This window comes from Plectropomus leopardus, chromosome 4 (assembly GCF_008729295.1).
Source record: "Plectropomus leopardus isolate mb chromosome 4, YSFRI_Pleo_2.0, whole genome shotgun sequence".
Classification (NCBI taxonomy): domain Eukaryota; kingdom Metazoa; phylum Chordata; class Actinopteri; order Perciformes; family Serranidae; genus Plectropomus; species Plectropomus leopardus.
Window position 1 is genome coordinate 29,842,934 of NC_056466.1, and position 27,172 is coordinate 29,870,105.

A 27,172-nucleotide genomic window follows, 5' to 3' on the forward strand; every position below is an offset into this window, starting at 1 on the left:
GACCGACTCGGTCTACATGGATCTTGCCTGAGCTTCCAATTTGTAATCAACAACATTTGCGCAGTAAAACCTTTTCTGCAGCTGCCGAAAGGCTCAATGGCTGGCGCACTAGCATAGAACAAAAATGTCCGTAGTAAAAGACAATAAACAAATACTTTCTCTATGCAAACACTCCATTGTATATCAGCCACCGCCAATTGGAGTGTACCGAAAAGTTTTGTTGCGCCAAAAGCACCTATCAGGGCTAAAAAATAGTGCACCCAAAGAGCAACTCTGGATTCCTTCCCTTTACTTCTACTGCTGTCCGCTGTAAGCCTCCAACATTGCAGCTCCGGTTTCATTGCATATTTGCCATACCCCAACAAGTCCTAGCCTCTTTTGAATAGCCTTAGGAGAAACCTCACCAACCACAACCTTAAAATCCAAGATGGCTGCTTCACACATCAACAACCTTGAAAGCTGCAGTAAAATAACCGTTTATAAGCATTTTGGTCTCATTTATGTCTCATTAAGTCAGTTGCTCAAACAACGCTATCCAACTTCTATCTGTTGACATGTGTTTGTCCAAAATACAGTGTAATTTATGCTATCAACTGGTATTGCTAATAATGGCTAACCTGGCTAGAACTGGTTTTGCTAACATCTTCGTTTTCTGACTTGTGCTGGAATGCAGCCAACTCGGGTGAAATACAATATGTTAATGAGCACCTCAACAGTGGACGCCATACATTTGGGTTAGAAAAATTTATGTAAACATAAATTGTGTTGACAGTATAACTCTACAGGACCCTTTAAAGTTTTCATCTTTGCATTTGCTGCACACACCACAAGAGGGCGCCAGTGGCAAGCATACTGGCGTGTTTCTCATTTGTTGCTTCAACAGCAGAAGCAGAGGAGAATACAAGTAAATCATTTAAACCATTTATGAGATCTCTGGTACATGTGGCCAAACAGGCTTCATCCAACGTCATTTCACCTCAGACACCAAACCCCCTCTCTAAGTTATGGCATATTTCTTTGTTTTTTTATTTGTTTGCTTGTTTTTTAATGTAGTATTGTTGGCAACACCACCCTAAAGGACTTTCAATATCAGCAAATTCTTGAAACGTTTAACCACTTTAGGACTAAAAAGGTCACACAGGTTCGGAATCAAACACAAGAAGCACAAATAGAAAGAAATAACTCTTGCAATAAAATAAACTTAAAAGAAACAGAATATCATAACCTAAAACCAACCTTAACCAAAGTAAAGAAAAAGAAACAAATTACACACCGCCCATATTCTCACAGGGAAAATGTAACATTCCCAGTTTTCTATATGGACAGCTTCATCACTCCACCGAAGCAAGCATGGACAAAGCTGCAGAGCTACTTACGGAAAAAAAACAAAAAAACAAAAGAACAATAGAAGTAAAAAAACGATCAATATAATGACATGGATGGAAGCGTTGAGTGTGAATGCAGAAGCACACTAGTACAGACCAAACACGTGGAAATATGGAAACATAGAGACAAAACAGTAGTTAACCTGGGGAGTGGAGGCGGGGACCATGGAAAAGGCCAACACCATGATGCACAGCCTGGCATACAAGTGCCTGCAAAGTGCACTGAAACATTATCAACTGGGAGTTACACTCAAATTCAAAGGAGACTATATACATACCATAGAAGGAAGCCACGTCTCCCCAGACACAAGGAAGGTGAGAGCCGTCACTCTGCAGCTCATCACTATCAACAACAGAACAGAGACCAAGAAAAGAATTTGGGTTAGCTGCAGGCCCAATGGAAGCCACTTGAAGTTAGCACCATAAAATACACTAGCCTCCAGTCACAAACAGTGAAGGTGCGTGAAGCAAAGACTCAAAGGGGACAGTATCAATCCTGCAAAACAAGGAGTGCAGGCAGATGTAACACCAATTACACACTGTGAACATGCAGAACAGTAGACCCACAAAATGCATACCTCATAGTTCCTGAGAAAACCCAAGGAGACATGGTGTCAGCCACGCCAAGGGGCATACCATGCTAACACGGAAGCCTGGTAGGTAATGCACACCCTTGTAACAATCATTTGGCTAGATAAATATCAAAATAATCAGGCTACCAGAAAGTTATTGGATGCAGCCCTGTGACAATTCATGGTCAGGGGAAAAAAAGCACTCTGTCAAAATACTGTTCTTTCTTTAGATGCTGAGAAGATATTTCACCCTCTCCAGTGGGTCTTCTTATGGGCTTCATTGCGTTGCACTGATTTTGGAAATTATTTCTCTGCACTCATTCAACTACTGTATACAGTCGCAATAGCTATGGTGATACTGCATAAAATTTGCAGTAGCCTCTTGCCTGTTTGACAATCAGCTGATCATGAACCTATTTTTGTTCACAATAACAGACACTACATATCTCCGTATGCAGACGATATACTGCTTTTCATTCAGAATGTCTGTCAGTCTCTTCTCCACCTCCTACATATTTTTTTAACTCTTAAGATCTCTTGATAGAAAATTAGTGGGGAAAATCTGCACTATTGCCCTTGACTACCTCTACCAGACATTTAGCTACATTAAACATTAAATATTTAGAGGAGTGTTTAAATAGGAGTGAATTTTGGAGTGCCAGTTAAACTAACAGTTAAACTGACTAAACAAGGCAGGCCTCAGGTGTGACCCCCCCACCTGTAAAGTCTTTCAACTCCACCACTGTGCAACCTGTGACATGAATCTGTTGTTAGTTCAGTTTGAAGATACCGTACATGTACTGAACACCTTTAGTAAATAGATTATTTGTATAGCCTGACTAATTCTTTTAAGCCATTACTTATATTGCCAGTTCATCAATATAATGATAGTGTTATTATTATCATCATTATTATAATTGTTATTATTTATTTATTTTACATAAACACATAACATAAACAAGCGATCTTGATACTTATACCTTCAAATAAAAAATGTGCTTATTTATTTTTTGTGACTAATTCCAAGTAGGGATTTTTTACAGTTGAAATATCAACTTGTCATTACCTCCTGGTGCACAATGTATGGAGGGAAAGCTGTTTTCACATTGCCTGAAACATTATTCTGCATCTCTGTAATGCAATTTCTTGTTACTTATCAGCCTACTCATACAACAATAACAGTATATTTAGCTAGTAGTTCAATACACAGGCCTGTAGGTTTTATTTGAACAGGCAGACACAAATGAAATAATGAGATAAAAATAACAATAATGAAATTAGTTGCTGAAATAATAATTAGTTATGATAAAGTTAAGACAAAAAGGACATTAAATTATTAGGCTAATTGATAAATAAATGATTTTAACTAAACTCATTTTGATGTCTCGCTCCACAGAACGTTATTACGTCACCCAGGTGTGCCTCGCGGACGTTTTCTACTACGTCACTGTCACTGTCACTCTCAGCTCAGTCGTCAACAATGTACCGGGACTATTTGGCATATTTTCATCATTTTGTCATGTGTCGCGTGAAAAAAAACACCGAGTGTCCCACAAAAGCGTTTCCTCCTTCAAGACCATTCACAACACGGTAAGACTGTTTTGCCTGTGTCAAACGTTAACGTCGCTTGTGAAAAGTTAGTAGCGTTAGCTATCCTAGCTACTAGCTAACGTTAGCTTTTACAAGCGCTGCCATTGTTTGAATTTCGGTAATTAGGAAATACGGAAGCCACGCAACATCGACGTACTTATCTGTATAAAACCTTTATGATATCCACCCAAAGTCATGAACCAATGTTGTTCAGTCAGTGGTTAAAGAAGTTGATTTAGTTCAATAAATTTGATAATGTTACGATGAAAACATATTTACAAATAAAACTACTGCGTTCACATTTTAAGTAAGTTACATAGTACTATACTTAAAGGCACTTTTCAATAAAGACATCTCGACATGTCACAGAGGGTGGAAATTATTAAATTAATGATGGCTGAATTCCTTCACATGATTGAGACCGGATTTAACAAAAAAAAAACAAAACAAAAAAAAAAAACAGAAAGAAACAGGAACCCCAACCTTAAAGATAAATACCACCAATTAAATTGATAAGCAATGTTGGCAACTATAACTGCCCTGAAGATTGGACAGGGGCAAATTAAATCAAACAATTAGACAAAAAACAACCAAATAAACAAACAAAAAAACAACAACCCTGCAATACACACAATACTTAACTGAACAGGGTTCCCGTGGATCCTAGGGACAAAATTTATTAATCTAAGAATAAGGCCTTAATAAGTATTAAATTGACTTAAATCAGTCTTTCAAAAGTCTTAAACAAACTCAGACATGGGAAGTTGGATTTTATTAATCTTTTTTTTTTGATGTTGCACTATAAAATCTCAAAATAATTGCTAAAATCTTTTTTGGGGGGCAAGTAATTTAATAAATTCCTTTTCTTTAAATTGTCATGATAGAAATCCAAGCAGTGGAATCTCACATGCAGAGTGAGAAATGCAAAATCATCCAGAAAGCAGGCCAGAAATCCCAGATATTTTCCACTTATGTTGTCAAAGCAAGTAGATACATTTATGACAATATAATATGTTCAATGTCTTCCATGTGTTCCACTCTAAAAAGGGTTGTTTTTCCAACACTTAACATAGATAATTTAACTTTTTCACTGGTCAAAAAGTCATGTTTTATGTTACAATAAACATTTGGTCAAAACAAATTGTCCATCAATTTTGGTTATTAGAAAATCAGTCTTAAACTTAATTGCAAGAAGCGGGACTGGACAATACTGGTAATTTAATTATTATTGGGCTAATATGAGGTTAAGTAAACACACTCTCAGTTCACAGCAAATGACACTATAACATCAATGCTTTTGAAACTGCCCTTGAGAAAAATGTATAGTTTCCAGAGGTATTATTCTTCACATTTAACAGTTTTATTTTCATCTCTGAACTCAGTGGAACAACAGGGGGAGCCATTGCTTTCTTTGTAGGGAAAATTTTCTTGACAATTGTTGCAACAGCTCTTCTTTACTGTAGCATCCCTCTAATTCACAATCCTACAGAGGGACCCACCTCCACATCTCACTATCTCGCTCTCTCTCTTTCTCTCTCTCTTTCTCTTTCTCTTGGAGGAGGAGTAGAGCGAGTGAGTGCAGTAGGAGTTGTGTTTTGCGCTCTGTGCCAGCCAGAGGTGTGTTTCGGCTCCACTCTCTGTATCTCTGGGTAGCAGCACCCCACCGTGCAGCCAGCCTGAGTGCCATGTCCAACAGCTGTGTTGGCAAAGGGTTACAGCTCATCTGAAGGGGAAGGTAGCACCTTGCTTTGAGGAGGACAGAAGATAAAAGAAGACTGACCAGTTGCTGAGAGAGGGGGGATATAACTGACAATCTCCCCCCCCTCGCCTCACTAAACAGAGCAAAAACGGAAGGCTTTGGAGTATTCAATTTTTTCTTTCGTTTTATATTTTTCTTATTCCTCATCGCGGTGCTGGGAGGTGCTTCATCTTTTCATATAGTCTCTCTCTCCGTCATTTGCCTCCTCATCTATTTCTCCATCTACCTGGTGTACAATTTCCTCTATTTATGAGTGAGAGAAAAGAGGAAGGAGGGAGGAGTTTTGTTTTAATTTTTGTCCTCTCTTTCCTCCTCTCCACTCTTCCCTCCCTTTCACCAAACCATATCATACCTGTCAGTCCCTCCTTGCCATTTCATTTCTAGCAGCTGCCGTCAGTTCATTTTTCCCCATCTTACGCCTCTCTCTGTCTCTAAACTCTGATGTTATATGAACTTGGATGAATTTTCTTCAGAGACAACTAAAAAACTCCTCATGAATGACTCTTTTTTCCCTTTTCCTTCTCTTTTGGTCCCTCCACACCCATTTTCTTTGCATCACACTCTTGCGGGATTCTTAAATGTTACTCTAGGTAGGTTAACTATCGTTTAGTGTCTGTCCATCTGTCTGTCTGTGTGTATTTGTGTGTGCTTTACGTATACATAAAACACACATTAACACACACATGCGCTCGCACACTAAACTATGTCTAAAAAAACAGTGTTCAGTGGGTTGATATCGGTCTGGTCTCGCTCCGTTTTCATGCCCTCCTCCTCATCTGTTGTTCTCATCATGGCAAATTGCGCCCATTTTTAATTCTTGTCTTTGAGAAATCTTGTTTTATTTTTGATGTGTTGACACATTTCATCCCCTTTTCAATTTAAGAATTAAATAAATCAATCTGTCTTGCAACCTGTTGTGAATTAACAACGAAAGAAAAATCAAGTTTAGTCCTGATGGAGAAAGAGAACAAATTCCTGACACTTTGGCATCCTTTTGTGTTTGGTTACAAATGGGAAAAGTTGGGAATATTAAGTCTAAACTAAATGACACTCTCTTCATGTTATCTATTGAGCTGCATTCAAAGTTCAGAGCTAATGGCCATCTCAGGTCATTAAGAGTGTATCCCATTTCATGCTTGATTTGTGCTTATTTTCATCCTGCCAGTCCATCAGCAGCCATTAGTTCTCATACAACCCCCCCAACACACACACACTCATACACATAATCCTAAAACCTTAAATATGCTTCTTATTATCATAAAGAAGTACATTTCAGAATTCAATCCTCATGCTTCTGCATGTTTTCAATTTTACCTTCCCTCGCTTCGATTGGCTTTCATTCAGAACTAGCCATTTTTCATCCTTTAAACCCCCCCCCCCCTCCACTTGTCTTCATCCTCATCCTCTGTCAGGCAAGAGAGACCAGTTGGCATTAGTTGGATGTTGAACAGTGGATTAAGTGGGTAATGCCTTGCGGTGGATTTGAGGTGTAATGGACAGTGTGCAGGTTGTAAGATAGAGACAGACTGATAGACAGATTAAAAAATAGATAGGACTTAATATCCAATCTCATCACTACCTCTCTCTTTCCCTCACATTCCCCTTCTTTCTTTACGTTTGTGTTTGATGCTTCGTCTCTACTTCTCACTGCCACACCTTTTTGGGAGCGCTGTTTTAAAGCATTACACTGCTAGACTGTAAGTTTTTAGCCTATATATCCATGGACATCAACCTGTGCACTCAAAAATTTCGCTCAGTAGCGTTAGGCCCACACCAGCCACTTTAGTCTCCTTTTTCCTCCTTTCTTACGGACTGATAAAGAGGCTTAATAAATACCTCTTTTCTTGATTGTTCTGAGAGTGGGATGTCGTCATGAAGGAATATGAAGGACCACTCGTTTTGCTCTGTCTTTGCTTTTGTGTCTCAACTCTGCTCCTCTGTAAAACATCTCCACTACAGTCTATAAATTATGTGTTACAGAAAAGAGTTAATTAGGTGAGTAGTGAATTAATATAGCACCCACTTCTTCTTTGTAACTGAGTGTATGCACATGCATGTAGGTGTGTGCACTGAATGTGTGTGTGCAAGACAGCTTATCCAGTGTGCATGTGCTTGTGTATGTGTGAGTGTGTTTGAATGTCTGCATGATACTGATGGGAATATATATTCTGCATGAACTTTAATCAGCAGGTTCTCTGTGAAGGGTATTTTTATATTTTCCACCACATTTGCTTGTACTGGTAAACCTTTCTTCACCCCGCTGTGACTAATTGGTTGTTTATCAGACCATGCCTTTGATCTTTATCCATTTTCTATATATATATACCGTTATATATCGAAGAATTTCACGCATTATCACTTCTCTCAATAGGGATTTTGAGCAACAAAGATTTCTCACTCAAGGACGATTTCTAATCTGTGGCAGAAACCATCTCAAAATACTGGCAATTTGGTTAAATCCCTCTTCATCAGCTGACTCACTCAATTAGTCCAGTGCAGTGTGCAGTGTGCAAGTGCATGCATTTACATGCATTCATTTGAGCCCTCTTCCTCTCCTTAGTGTGCATTTTAGTTGGTTGAGGTTTGTTAACCAATGCTTTGTTGATGCCCTCCTCCTCCTCTTCCTCCTCCTCCTCCTCCATTACATTTCTTCTTGTTTCCTGCTCGATGGATCTGCTACAGATCTCTATAAATGACTAGATCTCTGACAATGAATCACAGATCTATTGTGACTCATACACCAGCTTTACTGTTTCAGCATGACCTTAATAAAACCACTGCACACTATAGACGACATAGTAGGCTCTGGGTCTCAGAGTGCATCATATAATGGATAGCTGATCCAATGCTGTGTTAGCATTTCTACAAACAGATGTCTTATTATGTTAATTAACTTGCTAATCATCTAAATAGCTAATTAATAGCGGCATAATTATCCTAAAGATGATTATACAAAATGAGAACAAACTTAATTGTTTACACATAAAAAGCTAATTATTATACATTTCCTCAACTGTTTGAATTCAGGTTGTGTAGTATCTTTTGCCTACACTATAATCTTTGTATATAAAGTGATTCCTATCAGTCAGGAACTTAAACCTAACCCTTAACCTGTAACCCATAACCCTTAACCTCTACAACATGAAATACTCACGTGTCATTAGACATTTAGTTTCCACTTAGTATGTAAAAATATCATCAGATCTCTTGACATTACTCATATGCAAACTTAAAACATAAAAAGGGTCTTACTGCGGCTTCCTCTTAAATATTCTCCATTAACAGAGTGAACGAGGGCCCCTGCCCTGAAAGTTTCAAGTTGATTTTAACGCAGTGTCTTTAAGCCCAAACAGACTAAATGATTTAGGACATCTTTCAAAAGAGTGGTGCGATGTTGCCTCGCTGTGAGCACATAGTAGTTTAAAATATAAAGGCTTAAAAGGGCATGCTCACCTCTTGGGTTTCGGGCTAATGAAGGATTTATGTTCAAAAGAGGAGTCATTAAGACTGTGTTAAGATTGTGGAGCTCTTTAAATACTGAGCACATCAGGAGCACAAATGCTTGTTGATTTCACATCAAAACGGTGCCACTCAGAAAGCAATTGAAAAGTTGTAGCAAATCGAGAGATAGAAAGAGAGACACACATTTTGACATTTTGATGAAGTAAGGAAGTTACATAGGTACTTCAGTGAAAAGGTCTTTCTGGAATAACTCATCAAATAACATTTAGCATTTTGAAAAGCTGTTGATTCACAACCCAGCGAGGGAACCAAACAAGCAAATAAGCCTCATTCAGTTGTTTTCCGCTAAGGTTTATTTAAGGAAATACTGTATTATTCTGCGTGAGCCAAGCTATCAGTGTCACTTTAATACTACTGTGAGAGTTGGAGATAATTAGACTTTGAGGCAGTCAGAGAGAAAGATGGATTTTTGTAAATAAAATTTGTTAAATGAATAATTCATTACACTGCCAGACAGGATTAAAATTCTACACATGCAGATATCCTCTGACAATTTTCCTAAGGCTAAATTGTGTATACCTACATATCCGACTTCCTCAAAATACACAGATAAAGACACACACACACACAAGCGTTTCCAGATACAGACATATCCCTGCGAGCATATGCACGTTAAAATGACAACTCGCTTGATCTGTTAAAGACTTAAAGGATGAAATAGACAGAAAGCACATTAATGTGGCTGAAACTAACAATTATTGAATAAACAAAAGTTATTGAATAATCTGTTGATTGTTTTCTCTAGAGAGAAAATATATCTGTCAAGTCCAAGGTGAATTACTTCTTTTTTCCAACCAACAGCTCAAAATCTGAAAACAGAACTGACTATTGTCAAAGACTGAGAGATCCGGCACAAGTGAGACAATGGAACTAAAAACAATTTTTGTGGAAAAAACCCAAACCATATAATTATCAAAATAGTTGCTCATTCATTTTTTGCTGATTGACTAATAGATTTCTCGACTTATCATTTAAACTGCATCAGAGAGATTTCATTGTCAGCCCAAAGTTGTTTTCCACATTGGATTAAAGCACAGGTTGATAAACCTTTTTTAATCTGGGGAACCAAAACTGTCAGTTTTTCAACAAGCGTCTTTTTGGGGCTGTGTTTGCAATTTTTGTAGCCAAAAATAAATCTATGAATATATTACATTTTCACGTTTCATACGTATCAGTGTTTTTAATTTGATCTGGTATACGAGCTGACCTAATCAGCGGGAGGTGGAGGGGATGGTGGGTGATGAATGGCACTTAGGCGAGATGCCTGACAAGCTGTAGACCAAGTTCAAGACCAACAAACAGCAAAACCAGTTGTTTTTTTGTGACCCGTCTCTGTTTGTTTTTTTGTTTTTTCTCATAGAGGATAGCAACAGTTTTATAAAAGACATTGCTGTGTTTGTTATTGGGATAGTGCAACCACCAAAACTGTTTTTAAGCCCAAAAATGATTGTTTCCTAATCACAATCAAGTGGCCTGTTCCGTAACCTAAAAACCTGAAATACAAAAATTTAAAGTTTCAACTTAGCTACTAAATAATAACATACAATTGTAATGTTGTTTGAAGGAACACACAATGCCAGCACTTTTTTTGGCAATTGTGTTGTAAAATCCTGACCACACTGCGCGCTGCGCCCAGAAAAATAAGAAGTAAATTCCTGCATAGTTTCTTTAAAATCAACATTAGCCTACTATCAATAAAGGCACAAATATTGATTTAAATACACAAATTTTAATGTATTTGATGGTGATTAACTTAATGGGAAATAAATGGATAAAAGTGTCCTTGTAACACATAATAAAGAGCAGATTCCAGTGTGAGGGAGGGCCTTATTATGAAATCTAAAAAAGTAAACGAATCGAGTCTGAAGTGATTATAGATAAACATTAGGAGTGGGTGATAACAATAAAATCTCCTATCGCTGTGTATTTGACATTAAATCACACTATTGATTTACACACTACATTGTGATACAGTAAATAGTCTAAAAAAATTGATAGAGAAACAAAATAAACACACTAGAATATCTGTTTTGGAAAAATCTGATGAATTAAGTACCTGACAAATAAAAGCACTTCATCACATCAACTCTGCAATATAAAAAGCCACTTAAGCCCGTAAGTCAAGAAGTAGTTCCTTTCGTTGAATTGCAAGAAGTGCAGCAATATAAACAAAGATATTGATATCTTGATGTGAACAGTAAAAATCTCTGCAGCCCACTTTGAATAAGGACCCATAGTGTAAAAAACAGGATTAAAGCAAGGATAAAACAAAAGCACCGAGAGCATCTCCTGAGAAGAAAATAGCACAGCGATATTACTAGGCAACAACGTTCAACACGTTGAGACTGCAGTGTAAGGGGGCATGTAGACACAGCGGCTTGACTGAGTTAAGCCTTGACCTCAGAGGCAATTGACTTGTGTACACAGAGGCATTCAGCCTTCACCAACAGCACATCCATCCACCGCCTTTCCCCGCCATCTGACTCTGGCCTTCTCCCCTTCTCCCCACCAGACTGAGGAAGAGGAGTACGCAGCTCGGGCCGAAAAACTGATCATCATGACCGGCTAAGGCAAAGCAAAGGCAAGAAAGCCAAAGAGGAAGAAGAAGGAAGGGAGGGAAGAAGAGGAGTACGTACACACCCACTGCTGCTCATCTCCACGGCAACTGTGTTCACACGCTCGCAGACTTCTGGGAGGAGACCTTGGCGAGCTGCATCACCAGCGTTGGAGGAAGGGGGAAGAGACTCGAATGGAAAGAGACGAATGAAAGAGCATCCCTTCATCACTTACCATTTATCATCTTTTAGTTTTTTTTATTGAGTTCACACTTACGCTGCCATTTTGAGTTGATGGTTAACTTTTAAAGTCTTTTAAGATCTGAGTCAAAAGCATCTTTCAACCAACTTACATCAGCAGATTCATCTTTTCTGGCCTCTTTACTAGTTTCTCAGCAATTAAGTGTCCTTTGTACATATTATCACACTTTAAAAACAGTCCATCTTCACACCGCCCCTTCCCCACTCTGATAACGCCCAGCATCGCCCACCTTAACCTGAGACTGCTCACCCCTCGCCCTGCAAGACCCCACCTTAGTCGTCTGTGCGTGACTTCATCTGTCTACCATCCCTTCATCCGAGGCTATGAGAGGAGGAGTCGAATCCCAGATCACTCCATCATGCCAGTTCTGAAGAGCAGAGAGGAGATCCGGGCTGGCAATGTTCAAGGTAGGCCACTGATTCCAGTAATTGGGTTGGATTTGTGTGTCTGTGTGCATTTCCTGCAGCTTTTTCCCCCCAAAAGCACTTGCTATGTTTTGCTGAGATGAATTTCGGCTGAAGTTTTACTTCAGACTTCTTGTATTAAAGGAATATTGCACCCACAAAATGATTATTTTTGTATCAGTTACTCAACCCGTGTTATGTTAAATTTGTGAAGAAAACTTTGTTTCTCACATGACTCCAAGATAAATAAGAAGACAGAAAAGGAGAAAATTCTTGATGAATTGGAGTAAAAACAGTCCATGTTTAAACAACATCAAAACTATATCAAATATCCTTTTGCAAACTCTTGCAAAACTTGTGCAGTTTAATTCAAGTCTCATTTATCCACATGTATGCTCCTTTTCTCTAAAATGTTACTATTTTAAACACTTCCGCATAAACAGCCTCACACACAGATCAGTAGTGCACCTGGGTGTTTGAACGCTGCTCATTGGAATACACGAGCACCGTTAAAATGCTCACACTCACCTTGGTGTGTCACTCATACACCAAAGTGTTTTGAATAGAAAGGTTTTAATGAAAACGCATGTGTTTGGGAAGTACTGAGCATATGCCATGATGAATTCAAGGTTGATTATACTGCATGAGTTGTGTGAGAATTTGTAAACAGATGTTTTGATATTGTTTTTTTGAATGCACCCTATGACTTTAATCCATCACTAAACTTCTCCGATTTTGGATCCTTTCTTTACTGTGGAGGCATGCGGGAAATACAGTTTCCCTGAATAACTGATATGCAAGTTGTCATTTTGTGGCTGAAGTATTTCTTTTGTAATAGTTCTAACTTAAGCTATCATTTTCAGTCTTGATGAATCTGTTTTGTAATAATTTTTGATTAATCAATCAATTTAGTGTATGAAATGTCAGGAAATAGGTTCCAAAAAATGCCCGTCATAGTTGCGAAAAGTGCAAGATGACATCTTCAGATAACCTGAATTGGTGGGATTTGGGTTTGATAATTCATAGTCAAAATGGCAATTGACAATTTGATAAATCAACTAATGATTTCAGCTGTTGTCCTAACTGCATCCCAGAATGTAAAATATTTAAAATATCCAATATTTGTGAGTGTTTTTTTTCTTTTCTCCGTTCCACCCAAAGAAATTATCCTCGTCTGTGATAATTACAGGTCATGTAAAACATTAGAGGAGGTGGAAATAATTGGTTAAAATACATCTACAAATGTGTCATTTTGGATGTTAGATCATACAGTATTTTGTAATTTGCAATGACACATCTGGTGCTTCTTGAGATAATGGCTGCATGGATGTGATTTATGGTTTGCTTTGGGTGAAATTAGGGAATCACTGGGCTTTATTTGTAATATAAAGGGGAAAAAAAGCTGAGAGCAGCTCACTGGGAGTTCATTAGGCTGCACAATTTTGTGACAGTGATTCTGAATGTTACTTCATAATCATATAATTCCCAGAAGGCTCTAGTCTAAACAAAAACAGTAGCTTTTTTTTTCAAGGATCTGTATTGAGATTGATTTTTTGGGTTTTTTGTCAAAGATGGTAATGATTCATAAGTAAATTGTTTGATAAATGAAGCCCAGTATGGGCGCATATCTTTATGCTAAAATGTTGTGTAGACGCTAAGAGCAATTCCTGATTTTTTTGCAAGACAACCAGAGCACAGAGAAGAGAAGGATGAACGTTCATAGTGCAGAAGAAGAAAGGACACGTCTCTTTTCTAGTCACACATTCTTTCTCGCGGTGCTTTGTGAGGGAGCCCAGTGTTGAGATAACGAGGCGCCAGCTTCAATAAGCCCATCAAAACGACGACTTGTGCTGCTTCACAAGGGAAAACAGGTCTAGACAATAGTAAGCGTATAAAGCAGGAGAACAGGGAAGCTGGAGCCTATTTTATTGCTGAGCTTGTGCTCCTTTCAGCAGGAGTTTGACTGATAAAACGCACATTTAAAAGTTGGAGGGGTGTGTAAAGATAATGGAAAGACTTGTCTAAGAGGCGGTGTCACAAGGAGTACAAGAGAGGAGATGAAGTTTAACCATTTATGTGCACAAAATTCCCTTTTAAACCATTTTCATTATGTATGTATGTGTGTGTGTGTGTGAACATTTTTTGCAACAGAAAATGCTCAAAAATCCCACGTTCTGTCACAGTGTCCGGTCGCTGCCAATGGAGCAGGTCCAGGATTTGTCTCTTGGTGGCATTGCGGATTAGATTCTTGGCTGGATTGCTTTTAGCACTGGGTGAGACTAGTTAATGCGCACAAATCTAAACCGAGCGTTTGCATTCACCGACTCATAGCATCTGATGTAACTATCTAATTATGATGCGCCTCTGTTGGAGCGTGACTGAGAGGAGGTGTGTGACAGCTGGTTATGTCCCTCCTTCACAACAGCTTCAACACGGAGCAGACCTACTGTATTCTGCTCCGCACTCACATATGCTGCACAGACACTGAGCTCCACAGCTCCCACATTCCTCACTGCAATATTTCAATCTAAACTTCACCCTGCGTCTCGACAGTTGGATATTGGCTGACACTGAAGGCTTGAAATGGCTGCATGTGAACTGTGTTTCTAGGGCAGATTTTCTATCTTAAAAAAAAAAAAAAGATAAAGAGGGGAGAGAACATGACCAAGAGTGAGCAAGGGGTTAAGGCGTGGCAGACAGAAAAGGAGACAGACAGGCAAAGATCCAGGCGCAGGCGGTAAATCCAGAGGGAGCTTCACTGACAGTGGATGAAGGAGGAAGCTTTGTAGACAGATGTAGCTCTGAGTGTGTAAGCAACAAGGCCTAGGAGGGGCGTGCTGTTGCAGCATCGTGATGCTGCATGTTTTTGGAGAGTGGGTTGGGTAGAGGGGATTACTGGATCTGAACGTTGGCTCTCTTGTCAGTCGAGCAGCATGGTCCCCCCGTTTTGATCGGTGGACCGTGAACAGAGCGGCCACAGTGAAGTGCCATGAGTAAATGGGAGCCGAGATGTTGACGCTGGGACTCACAGACAGCAGACTGACTCAGTTTTGGATGCGAGCCTCATGTGCCCAGCTTTACAAATGTTGATTGAGTCGTTGAAGGATTACAGGTGCTGAGCAGCCTGGTGTTTATTGTTTACTCAGAGACGGAGAGGGGGAGGGAGAGAAGTGTAAAGTAGTTACACAGTGCCGCAGAAAAGCTTCTATCATCCATGCATTTTCAGATTATTTCAAGAAATGATCCACACAATCTAGGAAAAAAAGTTAGAATACACTATTAACGCATTTACGTAGCAATAACTAATGTCTTTAAAGGCTGAAACAGCCTCTCTGGACTGCAAGGTGAAGGGCACAGATGTGATGTTGATGTGAACCTTTCATTTTATACTTTTGTGTGCAATTTGTGTAGTGTTTATATTTTTTATGTCTGTTTCAAACCTGCTTCTCGACTGGAGTAGGATTAACCAGTGAGCTTGCTTGATATGCAGGAACAGTGTTAATATCGATGTGTGGTGGTCAGCTGATGTTGGGACAGGGTGGTGGTCAGCAAGCTATCAGTTTTTTATGTGAGACAATTTGTATCATTCTGTGTCCCCTCTTTAAATTTGGAGGTTTGCGCAGACAAGACTCTCAAAGAATTTATTGTTTTTCTTCAGCAGCACTTTGTTTGGTTTCTTTTTCTTTATTGATCAGTGTATCCGATCAGAGCTGTCAGAACAGATTGATGGATGAGAGGAGCAGCTGCTGCAGAGCTGAGTGAAAGCAAGTTTTTAGAGAGGGCAAAATGAACATTTAAGTTTCACTCTCACTGCTCCTTTCATTCTGCTACTCTGTCTGTGCCCAGAGTATGCTTTGCGTTGAGAATGTGGTGCAATGAATTACTGAGAGGATTCTAACAGCGCTCTGAATAAATGGTCAAGCTCAAGAAAAAGACAATCAATATTTAGAGCCAGATGTTGATATCAGTGGCCACAAATAAATGAATTCATGTTGGTTTGCAAACCATGGACACATTACATGTGTACATTATTTTTTGGCGGACAAGTCGAAATTGTGCATTTCTCAACAACGCTATAGTGAAGGTGTGGTTATGTTTCAGGCCCAAAAATGACAGGAAAGGATCATACTCTGGCTTAGAACTGGTTTGTACCAACATTTTGAATGGGGGGCCAGATCAGATAATGTGAAAATACCCGGGGGCCAACTGCTTCTCGCATTAAGTGGCCTCAAAAAAAACCAAAAAAAACAGGACAAGCACAACTGTTTCATCTTTCAGTGAAAATGAATTTAACTTTTCAACACTCTTAAATGTGGCAGTCCTCTCTGTCGATACTTCTTTGGCGTGGCCATGTCTGTTTGGAAATGTGGTTTGCTTGCTTCCATGTTTAAAAAACACCAGTTCCACCTGCATAGTTTCTACTTGATCATTGTTTCTAAATGGTATGATAGTCTTGGGGACATAATGGGAAAATCCAAAGTGATGCTTCAACAACCAATATTGTGTAGCGGGCCACATATACAGTATATCTTGAAAGTCCGTCAATGGCTGTGTAAAATCAGTCTGGGGGCTGAAAATGACCCCAGGGCAGGACTTTGGACATGCCTTGCTTAAAACATCCAGGTTCGGTGCTACAGACTCTCTTGGAAAACGCTTTGATGAAAAACAACCAGTGTTGCTGGTTTCAAACGGTGTTCTTCAACTTGGCAGACGTCTCACCACGCTATCAACAGTCCCCTCCACCTCGCAGTGACAAAAGTCAGCTAATATATCACATTTACATGTTTCACATGTATCAGTAACCATTTTGTAGTTTGCAGAAATGTATATTGCAAACAGAGTAACAGGCCACATCCCGGCTCACATGGACAGTGCATTTTGCAAGCGAGTACAAGACACAGTCCCATCACTTACACTGTACATTGTGAATATTAAATTCGAACAGATGGTTAGAGATTTAATTTTAATTCTCCCCTATGTTGAAATGGAACTTCGAAAAAAAGAAAAAAGAAGACAGTCTAGTCAGACAGTATTTAATAAACTGGAAACTGAGTATGCCATCCCATCTTTGTTAGAGACAGAAACTCAAGATGCCTCTTCTACCTCTCCTCTTCTTTACCTAGTCATGTGTGACTGTGAGAGAAGGAGGAAGAGCTAAGAATAGAGAAAAGGGGGCCCAATGCTGTGATGCCGCCTCAACCCACGTTGCTCCGCTTCTCGCTGAGCCTTTCTGTTACTGAAGTCAGCAGGCATCCAACCAGTTTTCGTTGATATCTGTTTGTGAAGGCTCTGCTTAAACTGATCACAATGCAAACAGTCGCTATCGCTATATAAGTCCTTTTATATTTTCCACTGATGCAGAGATGGAACTACAGATCTATCTTTCACCCTTTGTATGCTCACTAATAACATGATCAGAATGACTGGGCTGTCACATGCAGAAATTTCATCAGAAACTGTCACTTTTTCGTGCCATGCCAGAGGGAGGCCTTTTGAAGCTCTTCCACTGACAGACAGGGAAGAGCGTCATAGAATTTTTTTTCTTATAATCTTTCAGGCGGATAGAAGAAACTGATAGAACAAAAGACAAGATCTACTGGCTGAGAAAAGGGTCGAGGTGCGGAGATGAGAGGAGCTGATGGAGGGTTTGATAGCTGAACGAGATGGAGTAATATTTCATGATACTGTCCTCAAAAGGCACACAAGAGACAGACATCAGGACTCACAAGAAATCATGTCGTGCAGATGGCTTTGCTTGGAGGGGATGATAAGATGATAATTATGTTTGCAGAGAGGGAGAGGGAAATAATGAAACAAAAAATATTTAATTGAATCAGGAGAAGAAATGGGCCCGTGTGATGCTGCTCATCAACAGAGTTAGTTTATTTTAATGAGGAAGATATCTAGACAGGTTCAGATTTTGTTTGTTGGCGAGTAATTCATTCATGCAATAATAGTAATACCTTTTGGATGTAAGAGTAAAGTTATACACTGAAGAAAACTACATTCAGATTTTTTCATTGTTGATATTTCCCACTCTTTTTGCAGCGCTATTAGCAGGTGGCAGCTATTTGACATCCCCAGCGGCTTTGTTTGCTAAACCGTTCCAAGTGTCAAAGAGTCTGTCTTCATTTGACCCTCAGCTGGGGCAACTTGTCAATTAATTAGCCGTGACTTTAGACTTAGGAGTGGGTTTGGAGAGCAGACATCTGTCGAGGTGAGGAGGAAATTCCCCTCTAAATATACAGACACAAACATGAAGCAACAACACAAGCTCAGTGGGGAAGAGCTGCAGGTGTCAGTGAGGTTTTTTTTTCCTTCTTCTCTCTAACGAAGCAGAGGAACAGGTGATCAGCGAGACAGAGGCAAGGCTGAAGGGTCGAGCAAAGCTCTCAAGGGGGTAAATTGGAAGGTGAGGAAAGAGAGGAAGAGGACATGTAACGATGTGTCTGGGGCTCTGCTGTCACATTTAGGCCTAAGTGGAGGCGAGTGTGGAGGCTTATATCACTGAGATTTATTTGTGTAGGTGCAATTGGATCTTAAAATAAATGTTCCAGGTCCTGGTGGGATGAAGAGCTGAGATGATCAAAAAATTAATTGGCAAGTATTTTAATAATAATTTATGTATTTTTTAAGCAAAAAACAAAAAGAAAAAAAGGCCATATTACCTTGTTCCAGTGTATCTGTTTTTTATCGTTATAAAAAGGGTTAATTGAGTATATTTGAGTTTTGGACTGTCAGTTGGACAAAAGCAAAAATTTGAAGAAATACACAAAAAAATATTTTAATACTTTTACACTATAAAAATAACTACTACTACTTACAAGTAATAAAAACAATCAATTTCGCAGCCCTACTTTGAATTGAATTTAGTTTTCAGTGCCATAGTGCAGTACTCTATATTTATGTGAAGAACATATGCATTTAAGATAATAACACTAAAAAATGATAAAATGAGATGATCCTTTATCAGTCCCACCATGTGGTATAAGCACACAGTTAAATTAAAAAAAAGACAGACTGAACTGTTGAATTCACATAAAAAATGTAGAATTGCATTAGTGGTTTATTATTATTATTATTATTATTATTATTATTATTGTACTATGTAGGCTGTAATCTAATTTTACACTCCCTGACAAATACAGTACTTGATAAGCAAGCACAACTAGTATTGTGTATTTGTGAAGTAGACAGATCAAAAGCTAGCCAGATTTATTTATTAAAGGTAAATAAAAGACTAAACACCCAATGGCCCCTTAATTAGGTTCAGTTAGTAACTGAATTCTTTCAAAAACCATAGTGAATTTCACGAGACTGTGGCTAAAAAAAAGTCATATGATATGATCAGTCGCCCATCTCAGGTTATCAGAAAATAAATCTTAAGCTCTTTAAGATTAGGTAGTTTAACAGATCTACTTAGATTGAAATGAAAATCATAGCGTGATTTGAGGCTCACATACGCTTGTAAGGCGGTGGTGATAATGAAAGAGATGGTTGGTGATTTCAGCTCGATGAAGAGTGGAGAACCAGGACCAGCTGCTGTGCAGAGATGTCGGTCCGGTCCAGACGGACAACCCTCGGGGTGCTCAAGTTATTATGTTTTATTGAGCTTGTTTAATTTTGATAAATTTTAGATGAGAAATGACACCATCTTTTTATGTAAATAAAATAAGTTAAAAAAAAAATTGCACGCAGACAAATATCCACAAAGACGAGATGCTGAAAACAAAATGAGAAGGAAAAACAAGAGGTACTGTCTTTCTGTATTAAGTGTTTTCCTCACAGACATAAAAATGTTTTTTACTAGTAAACAAGTGACAAAAAATGTTTTTAAATTAGTTTTTTTCTTTTTTCACCTTTTTAAAACTTGTAATCACAGAAATCTGCATTGGTCACATGCTCAAGGTCAGTAAGGTCATCACTGAACACATTTAATGTTTCTCTTCAAAGGCAGCCAGCTGTGCACACAATGGGTTGATGAAGTGGAATATAAATAGAAAGGTGTGCTAATTATTAATAATTAATGCTCAGCCTGTCACATTAGTTGTCACACCTTTTAAATAGCTCCGCAGATTATAATGGTGCCTGTATGATTGTCTCGCCCAACAGGGAGGAGAGTGCAAACCAGCTTCTCCAAAGTCCTGCAGACTCAGAGTTAAAAGGTTTGATTAAATAGCGCCCCTAATATGCAGCTGAAGTCAGGTCATGTTGGTACATAGTTTGTGTGTTGGTGTTGTAGTAGGACATTGACGCACAAATAAAAATCACCCATGAATCTTTACTGAGTACAGATTTTACTTGAATCTGTACTATAGTAACATTTTATTTGATCTGGTCACTGATTGGAAGATGCATGAAAGTGTTTATTCAGCATAATTCTTTAATTGCCACACGTTTCTGTTGTGCATTTTCTTTTTTTCCCACTGGAATCGCCAGAATATCGTGAAAACATGTGATGTGCAGTTGTGTTGAAAACAGAACTGGTCCAAAATCTCAAAAAGCCCAATTTGAATTATGATATTTTATTTTGCTATGCTTCAGGACACAAAAATACCAAACAAACTGACAGAGCGCATTTCAGGAAAAGAAAAATAGCAACATTTCAGAGCCTTACATGTGTTGAAAGATTGGTTCCAAGTCAGAGCAGATGTTTTTGGATGTGGTTTGGTGACCAGCAGGGGTTGACATCATAGACTTAAATAAGTAAATTAATGAAATAATGCTGCCAGCGTTAATGCATTAATCGCATTGTTATTAAGGTCTGTAATTAATGCATTCATTTTCTTAAATCGCGTTAATCGCCAGCCGACATTCCTGCCTGTAAGAGAGTGTGCCGGGCTGAGTTTTAAAGCTACAGTGATGATACTGGTATCATCCGAAACCAGAACACGGGAGGAATCCAGTCATGCCCTCTCACACTAGCTTCTCAGTAAATGGCATCGCCATTTTAAAGAGGTCCCTTGACCTCTGACCTCAAGATATCTGAATGAAAATGGGTTCTGTGGGTACCCACGAGTCTCCCCTTTACAGACATGCCCGCTCCATGCTCGTCCCATGCAGTTTTTCTGCTGTCATTTGATTGCTAATCAAGACAGTTGGTTGAGAATTGTCTAAGAATTGCTTTATCCTGTCAAAATGAGCTTCAAAATAGATTTGAAATGCAAAATAATGGAATTGAAAACATTTGACTAAAAAATGTGATTAATTGCGATTAAATACGGAAATGTTTTGATTAATTGCAATTAAAAAAGTGAATTGTTTGACAGTCCTAAAATTTAAATGAGTTGATGAGACTGACATGGCCTGGCACAGAGGGCTTGTTTGCAGGTAGTGCAGCTACAGGTGCAGGACTACAGAGGTCTCTGGCCTGTGTGAGGCCCTTGGGTAATTAAGGAATTATAAAACAGACAAAGTGGGAAGTCGGTATTTCATTACAACTAGTCTCTTGAGTCCTAGGCGCCATAGGCGTGCTATCAAAACCTCAGGAGAGCTGTAGCTGCTGAATGCTCAGATTCTGCCACCAGTAAAGTAGTAGGTACTAAATTGGCTTAGAATGAGGACAGAACCTGAGAAAATACATCATGGGCTGAGGCTGAAGGGAGCGTGTGACTGGCTCTTTATAGACTGTGCTGTCTCAGATAAAAAGGGGTAACATATTGCATCAGAGTGACTTATGATCCTGTTTAGAAAAGAAAAAAACAGGCTGGAGACCTGTAGTATCTGGCATGGCCTCTTGTGACATATTGTACATGAGACATGGGTCTACATGTGCTTTGTAGAGGTGGTCCGGGCTGTAAAGCGCCCTGTATGTATTGCAGCAGCGAGGGACACGTCACTTTGCTGCTAAATTAAGTCCAGAGCAGGAGATATAACCTCAGTGGAATAAATGGCTTCAATGAGGTAATGAAGACCCTGGGGGATAGATGGATCTTGCCTCAATCCTGCGTTTTTTTTCAATCCTGTGCCTCTGAGTGTGTACATTTAATTGTGTATATTTGTGCATGCATGTATTGCACAGTTGTGGTCATGCGTATTTGTGTGTGTGTGTGCACTCGCATGTTTGTTTGTTTTTTTTGTGTGCGTGTGTGTGTGTGTGTGTGTGTGTGTGTGTGTGTGTGTGTGCTCTGTCTTAGTCAGTTTATTTGCTTCTGATGAAGAGGCCATATAATGTTATTTAGAGGGCTCAGGCAGCCTCAATTTAACAGTAGAGATCTATAGCGTGTCTCATTGTAAGTGCAATTAGCAGAGAGAGGATTCTTGACCAGACTAAAGTGCACTTAATGAAACACCCAAGACCCTCTTCAATAAACTAGTGATTTTTTTTCCTGCTATTGTGGCACTTCTGCAAGGCAGCTGCAAGGTGACAGATTATTCAATAGAGAACAATGTTTTAGAAGATTTCTTAAAGACTCCAATAGCACTATCTTGATACACACAGTTTGTCCCTTATATGTTGTATTCCCCCGACTGTCTGTTTTCTCTTGCCTGCACTGCTATGCTGCCTATTTTATCATGAACATCTTTCTCTCTCTTTCTCTCAGTCGCTCTCATCCCACTAGATTACTAAATTAAAAATCTTTAAGCAGCCAAAAGAATCAGCATGACTTAAATGATGAGGTGGGTGATATTCTATTTTTTCCTCATTGGCAGTAAATCTAATGAAAAAGTCCAAAATAATGTTTGTGTAGCCAAAGCTTGTGACATGGACCTCCATTGTTGTTTGAAAAACTATAAAAACCATATAGCCACATGGTTGCACTGTGTGATGCGATGAATTTATTTTCAGTCAGTCTCAAAATAACCCTCCTGCTGCCGTCAATACTCACAGGGCCACCAAATGTGTGTTAATCCACAGCTGAAAATAGTCCTCAACAAATGCTCTATTTACTATCGTTTGTGTGGTGTTTGATAAAAACTTTAGTTCCCATTATGTTTTTGGAAATTGCAGATTAACAAATGAAACTATTAGCTGTTTTTTGGGTTTTTTTTTTAAGTTTGAGTTTAGGAACAAATGGTGCTGGTGCTGAGAGCCATAGACAATGTCAAAATGTTGGAAAGTACTGAGAAATGTAATAAGTCCTCATTCAGATACATTTCAACGCGAAGTGAAAAAAAGAAGCCCCCTTATTCATTTAAATCTGTGAACTTCAATGACAGGTGGGTGCCAGACTGTATGAAAATAATCAACGTAGTTACCGTGACATCACATATTGGTTTGTGGATTCTCATTTTCAAGCCTCGAGTTGGGCATTTTTGCAGTAGCAGTTTTGGTTTTTTTGGAGCTGAAAGTGACCCTATTCATAACCCAATGTACCAAAAAAATCATACACTGTACAGCTGTCAAAGAGGGAAATTAGCTATAGAGACCAAAATAGTTTTTTGTGCCAGGCTGTAAACATGTTTATTTCTGTTGTAAAGAGGGGCATTTTTTACATGGAGTTTATGCTATAGATGTAATAAGAAAACCTTGACACAACATGGAGGCGGGGCCCCGTTCATTCATATGACAACTGCTCAGTAGCGCATGAAGCAAAAAAAAAAAAAGCTCTATTTCCACAGTCTGAAAGTACCCAGATCTTCCTCATCACCAGGTCCATAGACCATGCACACTGTGCCTGCTGTAACTTCCACCAGAGAAGCGCCTGACTTCCAGTTTAGCACTTTGCTAGCTTCAATACTGATTAAATAATTTAATCTAAAGGCTCTTTTAGACTTTACAAATATTATATAACCTAATGGATTAAATCGTGGTAATGAAATGAGACATTTTGCCAAGGTTTTGACACTGAATGTAAGTCAAGTCTTTCTGGGCCCAATGCCATCGTGTGACAGACCCGGACAGTGTACTGCCACTCCTGGCGCACTTCCCGGGAGCTTGGTCTGTGTGGATTAACTCGCTATGGAGCCAGCCTCAAGTGGTTACTCAAGGAACTGCAGGTTTTTGGCACCTCCCCGTTGGCTTTGACTTTGCTGCTTGGTGCCCGCACATAGGGCTCAAACAAGAAAACACAAGGTCGTACAGCAAGGAAACGTTTTGCTGGACTGTAAAGCAAAGTCATCTGTGCAAAGATAAAGTGACTGCAGCCATAATAATTTACTTGAGTTGTAAAATCCTGTCTTCAGAGTATTATGAATCACTGTGTAGTGTTTTGATTTGAGCCTTTGTAACTCAAGGATCTGTTACTCAGATCTGTCTGGGTCATATTTCAGGGCTGTTTCTAGTCTGAACACCTGCTTACACATTGTACAGTTCAGTGTTTTTCTAGGATGCGTTGATGATGAAAAAGGTAAAGCACAAAATATAGAATAACACCACTGAAAATGTGACTTGATATTCAACAGCAGTGTGGCATATTTTTATGCAATTCTCACCATAACCGTGTAGTAGAGAGTTAGTATACTTTGCGGCAGTTGACTTTGTGAGAGTGAATTGAATAATTACACAGGATGTAAATAGAACTTGTGTTGACTTCCTCCGCCCCTGCAGGGGAGTGATTATAGCAGCATGATGTCTGATTACCTGACTGAACACAACGTCACACAGCTCTGACAGATCAGAACGTTATCATTCCTCCAAAACATCTCTAGTTTTTTGGTGCGGAGGATTTTTGACATAGGACTGCAGGCTGTGGACTCACAAGCAGTATTTTGATTCTTTATTGAGTAATAGTAAACAGCGAGGGCGTAACTCTCTTCATCTTTGAGTCAATTTTATCACAGCTACAGATATGACAGAATGATTAGAACTCAGATACTGTCCTTGAAAAAGTGAACAGCATGTTAATGTACAAACAGTGCCGTACCAAGTACACTTGGCTCTCTAGGCCAGCTCCTTTTCAAAATCTGATGTTTGAAAAACCCTGTGCAAGAAGGGCAAGTTTTTTTTTTGTTATTAAAGGTCCTTGAAAAGTCATTGAAAAGTTTTGAAATTCTGTCTATGGAAATGTGTGGGAACCTTGTAAAGTGCATTGCTAGGACTAGAGGTGGTACCCCAAGTACAGACTGACTGTTACCATTAGATCTTTGTCTCTGAGCGACTGCCTGTGTCGTCTACGGGAAGATCCGCCTCTCTGCATTAAGTCATTTTCTTTTTCTCTGCTTATATTCGAGGCCCCTCTAGACACCAATACGTGTTAGACAGTTGCTGATTTGCTGCTGTGATGCTTAGGTTATTTTAGGTTAGGTGTTTTCAGAGGGGCTCTTCGGTTTGACAGATGTCCAGTATGTAGACCACACACACCATTAAACGCTAGTATTATTCTGAGTCATGTGCTAACATTAGACAATGGCCTTATTTTGTCACTTGTTTACTAGTATTAAATAAATAACAGAAATAGTTGGAGTCTTGTATTCATAAAGCATTTGTCATAGGAAACACATTGGGTGTAGACTCTAGTTAGTAAAGTAGTAGCAGTAGAGTCTAATTAGTAAAATTAAGTACATTTTTAAAAAAAATTATAGATGAGATATTGGAGCTGTGACAGAAATGTCAAACATTGTCACCTGCTGTGGCATCTCTCCAGGGGATAAAGGAAAAAAACACACTCAACTCCAAAAGATTTTTCTTATACCTTGTCAGATCATGTCATACTTTTATAGTGTTAAAATGCCTTTTATTTATTATATTATTAAAGTATGCTGTTTAGTATGATTTCTTTATTTAAAAATCACGTCTGATGTTAGTGTGTGCTTTCGAGGAGATAACAAAAGTACCACTCTTACCTGTAACTGACCACCCACTGAATGTGAATGGGCTCTGTAATAGATATGCCTGTCAGCTTATGTTATCCACAATGCCTTTCAAATGCTATACGGTGCAGCCCACCATATCAAGTCTCCGGGGATATAGAAGGGGCCTGATAGCGTGGCAGTTTCAGTTTAAATGTCTCCCAGCCTGCTGCTGGGAGCCTATAAACACTAGTAATTCCTGGCAATACTCATGAAAAAACAAAACATCTGACTGTTAAAGTCCATGCACATTCATTACTGTGAGAGACCAGTTGATTAAGGCACGCGGTCCATGGCTTGATTGATTGTGTGGAATCTTTATTGGCAGATTGGAAGTCCCTGAGTGTGAGCGTGCGCAGTTGCGTGTGACAAGCAGCTCTGGTTATTCTATTGGTGGCTTGTGCCATTTGACAAACTTCAGTGATCAATGCGCTTTGTAAATTTGAAGTGTGATATGACTTGTGCCGTCTTGCATTATTTTCAAAGATTTTTTTTCTAATAGTTTCCCTCCGGTGTCCCTCTCAGTAGATTCATCAGCCCTTTAGCAGAATTTCCCTTTTTTCCCTCAGCACGCTCTGGATTCAGATCATTTCCTTCTTCCTCACTTAGTTTTTTCTTCAGATTTCTTTAACCTCCTCCCCACCCTTGACTCCTCTTTTATCATCCTGTGCTAATCATGTCCTCTTTTCATCTTTCCCTCCTCAGCTGTATTGCCCTTCCACACCTCCTTTCCCTCACTCCCTCCCTCCTCTGGGTTTCTTATTGCTGTTCCTTCCTCCACCTCCATCTCTTTTGTGTATGTCTCTATTTATTCTCTCCCTCACCCCACTCTTCTCTCCTCTTCTCTTCTCTCTGCTGCCTTCCTCCCACTCATTTCCTCCTCCTCCTCCTCCTTCTCTCTCTCTCTTTCTCTTTTTTCTCTCTCTCCCTATCTGCTCCTCTGTGGCGCCCCCATGGAAAATTCAACTCGTTTACAACTGTGCACCTGCAATTAAGCCTGACAAACCTCTGCTAATTAGACCTTTTAGACAAACTGTTTTTTTATGTGGAGATCACGTTTCCTGCTCTTCTGATTTTCTATACCAGCCTCTTTCTCTTTTTGCTCGTCCTATTTCACAGATTACTCCTCACTGTTTTCTACCTCTGTTGGATTTCCTCCCAACTTCTCTCTTCGTTTTGTTTGGACTTGGTGCTGACTGGAGCGGCTCCTCAACACACTGGGCGCTTGATAAATAAAAGATTAGCAAAGGTGTTGTGCGAGCGAAGAAGAGAAGCAAGCGTTTTTACCCTGCCCTTCATTTATTCCTCTCTGAAAGTGCTCCTCCGTGCTTAATTTAGAATATGAGCATGAACATATACTCATTAAGATTCCACGTCTTTATCTATGCAGAA

The 27,172-nt window shown here is 39.2% G+C and overlaps 1 protein-coding gene across 1 annotated transcript in view; it reads left to right on the forward strand.

Moving 5' to 3' along the window:
- Positions 1–5,394: 5,394 nt before the first annotated feature.
- Positions 5,395–27,172, forward strand: part of grin2bb (glutamate receptor, ionotropic, N-methyl D-aspartate 2B, genome duplicate b) — a 121,095-nt gene continuing 99,317 nt past the window's right edge. The window contains exons 1-3 of the mRNA XM_042485841.1: positions 5,395–5,467; positions 7,287–7,301; positions 11,341–12,052. Coding sequence (XP_042341775.1) covers positions 12,044–12,052 — 9 coding nt within the window. The 5' untranslated portion in view covers positions 5,395–5,467; positions 7,287–7,301; positions 11,341–12,043. The remainder of the gene's footprint in view (positions 5,468–7,286; positions 7,302–11,340; positions 12,053–27,172) is intronic.